This window comes from Rhinopithecus bieti, unplaced genomic scaffold (assembly GCF_001698545.2).
Source record: "Rhinopithecus bieti isolate Rb0 unplaced genomic scaffold, ASM169854v2 scaffold_15676, whole genome shotgun sequence".
NCBI lineage: Eukaryota > Metazoa > Chordata > Mammalia > Primates > Cercopithecidae > Rhinopithecus > Rhinopithecus bieti.
The window spans coordinates 1781627-1788456 of record NW_016809194.1 but is presented as its reverse complement, the minus strand read 5'-3'; the positions used below and the strand labels follow the sequence as shown (position 1 = coordinate 1788456).

The following is a 6830-nucleotide window of genomic DNA, read 5'->3' as shown; positions in this document are numbered from 1 at the left end:
AAAAAAAAAAAAAAAAAAAAAAAAAAAATCACTATTCTTGCCACACTTATGTAAATAATCAGGCCAAGTTTGATGAGACTAAACATATTCTGCGAGCAAATTAGTCTTACCCTGACTATTCTATTCTATTCTATTTTATTTTGGATGGAGTCTTGCTCTGTCATCCAGGCTGGAGTGCAGTGGTGCGATCTCGGCTCACTGTGACCTCTGCCTCTCGTTTATCCTGATTATCTTTGGTAGAAATGGGGGTGACTACAGAGAGAAAAAATATGTTCCTGAAGAAAAACTATAGTACACCTGTTATTAGATTGTAGCCTTGTTGATCATTTTCAAGTTTTTACCATCTACCTATAAGATGGATTGGATCCTGAATTCTTCCAGTTTCTTCCAAAACTAGCTACAGTTCTCCAACTAAGAACAAGAACTGTACTGTGTAAATGATGACTTGATGGGTGCTGACGAGTTGAGGGGTGCAGCACACCAACATGGCACAAGTATACATATGTAACAAACCTGCATGTTATGCACATGTACCCTAGAACTTAAAGTATAATAAAAAAAAAAAAAAAAAAAGAACTGTACTGTGCCTAAAGCCCTATAAGCAGAAGCTGAACAACTTCAAGGGACAAGTCTCATGCCTGATGTGTAAGCCACACAAAGAGTTCACCAAAATGCCCAATGCCATAACCAGAGACAATCAAACTGCAAACCAGGACAAGAAGTTGACAATTTCATGCTTTCCCAAAACATCTGAACAAGAGATTCACTGGAATAAGCCTTCCACTTTATCCTTAATTATGTCTACCTTTTTTCGTCTGGCAGGATAATGCTGTAGTCAGAATTTCACAATCAGTGGCTTCTGGGGGTAACTTCATGAAATACTGGATTTGTCACGCTCAACCCAGATCTTTACATGACCAAAGGGATCCTTTAGTCCACCCAGGGGGTAACTTCCGCAACATCCCTAACACAACTATTGTTCAAACTGTACTAGTGGTCCCTTTTATAGAGTCAGACTTTTAGACCCATGTGTTCTTACTCCCTGCTTTAATTTAACCCAGTCATGGGATGCTAGATAATAGAAATGCTACCTACCAGCTGAACAGGGAATCGGTGCAATTGCTGACACTTTTTGTTGCACATGGATAGATACATAGGGTATTAAGACTCAGTCGCAAAAAATGAACAAATAGTACTTGGTTAAAAAGGGTAAATTCCTCATCTGGCTCACTCTTTCATCTCTTCGATTTTAGCTGGTTTGGTTCATGGGTCCATGGCTAAGCAGCATATTGTAAACTCTCAGTATTATCCTGGGGAGAGTCATTATAGTTTCCCTGTTACACTGTATCCTCTCAAAAAGTCTTAAACGTCTTTATGCAGCCATCTGCTGAATGCTAAATGGTCTCTCTCCAGTGTGAATGACCAAAACTCCAAGTAACACGTGATAATGAGGATACCTTAACCTATAAATGATGTGTTAAGACTGAAAACCCAAAATGATGATTACTGAGAGTAGTGCTGATGCCCTGTTTTAGTAACACTCTCACCTAGGTGAGAACCTGACCAAAAGGGGAGAATTGTTAAATATTTCTAGGAGGCCATCGGTTGGGACTGAGCTCCTGCACAAGGCCCAAGAGACCAAACCACGATGGAGTCCCTCAAGCTGAAGTCCCACGCCACCAAGCCAAAACTAAGCTGTTGATCTGACCTTCCAAGAAATCAGGAGAGAGTGAGATAACAGTCAAATCTCCAAACAAGCCAGTTTCAGCCAACATAAGGAAATCTCCTCTGCTTTAACCTTTAAAAGGGACCGAAAGAACCCATCTGATTTTTGATCTGTTTCTGCTTTCTTCAGCCTTTTTCTGTCTATAAAGCCAAACTCCTCTGCTTAGCTCATCAGAATACTCATTTTGTAAGAGAGAATGTGGTGTTGCCTGATTCTAGAATCACAATAAAAGCCAGTTAAGATTTTTGAATGTGGTGTAATTTTGTCTTTTGACAAGTAACAGGAGTTGGAATAGAGAAGGTCCTTATCTGAGTGCTCCATTGTTAAAGCAAAGCTGCATTTAAGCTTTACTGTCAAAGCAATGCAGAGTTGAGTGATAGAGACTTTCTGAAGTGTCAGGTGACTTAAATGCCCAACACCAAAACGATCACTAGTATCAGTTCAGCTCTACCAGTGGGGAGAAAACCTTTTCCTGGTACAATTATTGCTCTGAACAGAGTAATTTTTGTACCAACAACAGAATAAATGGACTAATGGAGAGGGGAAGGGTGGCAAGGCAAGAGACGCTAGACAGCTGTAAATTTTGGAGTGATGGGTGAAAGGATGCCCTGTGGTGAGGGTGTTGTGGGGATTCTGCTGAGCCCCTACCAGGGGCTTGGTCTGGAGTCAAGGGCAGCGTCCCCTGCCCCACTCACAAGTTCAGGAAGGCACTGGGTAGAGTAGGAAACCTTGCTTGGAGTTTAACTGGCTGCAGCACCGTGAGCTCCACGTGTCTCTCTGGACCTCTGCTTCCTCCTGGATCAGCGAGGGCCAGGATGAATGATCTCTAATGCCCCTTCCAGCTCTGACAACCGTTCAGGTGCTGGATGGCAAACAACTCTTAACAAGAAACATGCAGCCTCCGAGTGTTAAGTGGGTCTGGGCTTCCATGAAGGCAGAGGCACAGATGTACCCAAACCACAAAGAGCCAGCGAGACCTGGTGGTCTAGTGACCAGAAGCTATCAACCCTCAGCTCTGGACTCTACACCGAAGTCTTCAGGAGTTCTCCTGACACAGAGTTGGTTTATGCCCTGTCCAGCTAGTCAGTACTATGCGGTCACCAACTCATGCCTTCCTTCCTCCTTGCTGACAGTTTCTGGGCAGTGACATCACTGGATGGACAAAATGCCTTCCCTACCCCTCACACCTGGCTGACACCCCCAGTCTGAGTCAAGATGATCCACGGCACCAGCAGAAGGTTCTACACTCACACTGTCATTTGGAATCCTGTGAGGCTTAGGCCACTGGCGACCATGAATGTGCAGTGGGCTCCTACTCTGTACCAGGCTCTGGTGCTGGGAATCACAGGTACACATAGCAGATGTGGCCTGTGCCCTGGAAGAGAAGGGGGGCAAAACCAACACTGCTCACTGTCACTCAAACACACGCCTTATGAACCTCACCTTCATAGCTCGGCACACACTGTTTTTCCACCTGGAGTATCCTTCCTTCTCCACCCACCTCTCTACCTGCCCAGGCTCCAGAGAGCCAAAAAGAGCTGGAGTCAACGGCCTCCTCCAGCATCTGTGTAAACCTGGCAAGTTACTTATCTGTTTTAAAAAAAAGAGGAAGACAATATCCATAGCTCAGATATTTTCCGGGGTAAGGATTGTCATAATAATGGCCTGTGAAGGCCCTTAGCAAACTGCTGGCATAAGGCAAGCGTGTAATAAATAACTACTGGCATGAAGGCCTTTGGTGATTAGATTAGCCCTCTGTGACTTTCCTCCCCCGGGTTCCTACAAGAAATGGCTGAACCACTCCTTTGGCCTTTTTCAAACACAGCTTTGAAACAATTGCCAATTTTCCTTCTGTGAGTAGTTCATTTCCCCAACTGCAATGCAAACAATGCTTATCACTCAACAAATATTTGCTGATTGATTAGCCAGTGAATAGCAATGAAGGCCTAAATTGGATACTACCAATTTCCCAAACATATGGTGGGAGCTGCTCTGTAATAGAAAGGGGGTGAACTAGCTTCTCAGAAACACATGCTCTGCCCCAGGGCAGCAGCTGCCCTAGAGAATCTACTGCCCTAGTCACTGAAGAAATGAACCCTATTCAGTCAGATTAAATGCCTGAAGCCAGCCAAGTATGGCTGCAAAATTCTTCTCTCTCCCCATGACCTTCACTCTGTCTCTGTTCCTGCCTCAAGATACAGGTGTCCTCAGCAGAGAGCATGGGCCATACTCACACAGTCCAGGGTGGGATGAGAGCAGCCCTCTGCGGGTCCACAACCAATCTTTCTCAAGAAACCTCAGGACAGAGATGAAGCGAGACCAATCCGAGCTACTCAGCAGGGCCTCACCAGGGAATACCCCTTTGGGTTAGAGTGAAGGACATTCTTCATTGCAGGCTGACAGCAGATTCTGCCAGTGCCCTCCCAACACCATCTGGCTCAAGGGCTGACACACCAATGGCTCACAGGAGACGTCCAGCTTCCACTGAAATCTCTCACCTCCCATTTACCCTGGATCATCCCCACAGACTTTGATCCTTCCATTTCCTTTTCAGAGGTTAAATTCTGATTTCGCTTTCTTATTTTAAAGAAAGGCTCCATGCACTGGGGAATACCGTTTGGAAATGTTAACCCTCATCCAGGAGCAGACTGGGTCAGTATCTAGATATGCAACTCATAGGAAAACTAAAACTCTGCATTGCAAGAGGCTAAACATGTGAGTCAGCTGGAAGCTAATCTTTCCCTCCAGCACTCTCAAGAAGGAAGAAATTCAAGACTAAGTCCATCTGCAGCCATTGAACACCTCTTGTAGCCTCAAAGTGGAAAGTGATCAGGGAATTTTTATGATGTTCATGCCCACAATGTCCCCTGAGATTTACCTTCTCTTAGGTGTTCCAGTTCCATGATCCGTGTTCTTTCTTCCTCCTCCCCTGACCAGATGTGTTGACATCACTCCCCCCCTGACCAAATGTGTTGAAATGGTGTGAAGCACTGCTCAGAAAGGCTGGTTCAGCTAATGGGACCAGTGAGGTATGTGGGCAAGTGTAAACTGGAGGTCAAAACAGCTTATAAGTTTCTTTTAAAAATAATTTTCCAGGACCATATGGCTAAAAGATGTACGCATGGTTCCATCTAGCCACTTCAGAAACCAATCTGCAAGCTGCTCAGGAAAGAAGGAGGGTGAGTGTGAAAACTAACATCTACAAAGGCACTATTCTACCACAAAGAGTGGAGTTTATCAAGAAATACCGACAGCAGAGAAGGGGAACAATGGTTCCAGTTCCGCTTTCTCTAGAAAGAGGCCTACTTCCAAAGATGCCTACAGTTCTCATTCAGTGACCATTTCAGGGCAGGAGCCCGTGCTAGCGACCTAGCACCAGAATCAGGAAGTAGCTCCATTCAGAGGCAGCAAGTCAAGAATAAATCACTATCACTACACCACTCCTGCCCGCCAAATGCCCACTACCTGGGTTAGGTGGATGTGTGACACCACAGGAATCTTTAAATTGTGGAAAGGAAACTATGAGACAATGTATGCCCAGTACTTAGTAAGGTGCCTGAAATGATAGGTGCTCCGTAAATATTAATTACTATTATTACCATATTTCCTCGACTCTAAGTCTTAAGTTTTTCAAAATTTTAGCATTTCTGTAATAGAGTTCCCCTTAAAGTCTCTATACATATAGTGGTTTTTTCCTATCCTTCTACCCCTTGGGCTGTCACAAAATGAACAGTGTGTCTCACAGTTGATGTCTTGGAATCCAGGAAATATAGTTTTGATGCCCCAACCAGTGATTGGGAACACGGAGCAAGAACCAGACATGCACCAAAGGCCTCTGGGTGCATGGGGTTAAAACATTAGGGTCTGAGCGGGGGAAGACAGAGGATGTGGCCCGGAAGCTAAGGAGCTGGAGGCTGCAGGTCAGGAGAGGCCCAGAACAGAGATACCCCTATCAAAGACAAAAATGAGAAAGGAAGTGTATGTACCATCTGGGTCAACCAGTCGAGGGAGTGGAGAAAGGTGGTGGGGGGGCAAAATGAATGCCCGTTCCCTTTTCTCCCCAGCACTGACCCACAGCAGCTAAGGAACCTGGCAGGAAAGCGACATGGGTCCCTGGACGAGAGGAAGAGGACTGCCACAAGGCTGGACCAGGAAGCCGTAAGGTGTCAGCGGACCATGCGGAGGAAGGAACAAAGGAGACCCTTCTCTGGGGAGGAGGCAGTAACCTGCCGGGGGACGAACCGGGCAAGCAGGGCAGGTCTGGGGGACCAGGCCGCGGAGAGGGGAGAGAAGCTCGGGATGAGGGCCAAGAGGAAAAGGCAAGGGAGCGGGAGCCAAAAATGGAGATGAGAAACATGAAGGTGGGGGTCGCGGGATGCGCGGAGAGGAAGAGGTGGGCGGAGGTGACTGGAAGAGGGACGTGCTCCCGGAGTAAGGGGCTGCCCGCGGGGCAGGTGGAGGGGTCGGGGCGGCGGGGCACGGGGAAGCGGGCCGCCGCCGCTTCTCACCTTTGACGTCTTCGGCCAGCGCCTTCCACGTCGGGGCGAAGGCGATGCAGTGGCCGCACCAGGAGGCGAAGAACTCCACGGCCCAAGCGCCGCGAGAGCCCAGCACCGCGCCGCGCACCGTGTCCGCCTGCAGCAGCGTCAGCGGGTCGGAAGGCGAGTAGAGCGCCGAGCGCGGAGCTGCGCCAGCGCCGGGAACCGCGAGCAGCAACAGTAGCAGCAGCAGCAGGGACGGCAGCGGCTCGGAGCCGCGGCCGCACCTCCCCATCCTCGGCGCTGCGCTCACCACCACACGCAAGTACCGGATGAGTCGGGTCCCGGCGCCGCGGCACCGCCTGCCTCCGCCCGCAAGGAGGAGCCACGTGGCCCCGCCCCTGAGCCCTCCGTGGCCGGCCCCGTCCCCCCACCCCCCGCCCCGCCCCTCAGGCCGCGCCTGGGCCCAGGAGCGGGAGGGGCTGAGCTTGCTGCCGGGTCTGGCCGTGGCCGGGCGGTGAGCCATCCTTTCGCGGTCCGCCGAGGCCTCAGAGCTGCGCAAGCCGGGTTCCCGCCTCAGGCCCCAGGAGGCGAGGTGTACAGTCCAGTCCCTGGAGCTCCATCCC

At 48.9% G+C, this 6830-nt stretch overlaps 1 protein-coding gene across 2 annotated transcripts in view; it reads right to left on the bottom strand.

The window, feature by feature from the left end:
- The window catches only part of QSOX1 (quiescin sulfhydryl oxidase 1), a 44512-nt gene extending 37894 nt beyond the window's left edge, over positions 1 to 6618 (bottom strand). The window contains exon 1 of one of the 2 annotated variants that reach the window (XM_017888815.1): positions 6235 to 6618. In XM_017888815.1, the coding sequence (XP_017744304.1) occupies positions 6235 to 6499 (265 nt within the window). In that variant the 5' untranslated portion in view covers positions 6500 to 6618. The remainder of the gene's footprint in view (positions 1 to 6234) is intronic. The other variant, XM_017888816.1, reaches the window with a different exon arrangement.
- Positions 6619 to 6830: the final 212 nt, after the last annotated feature.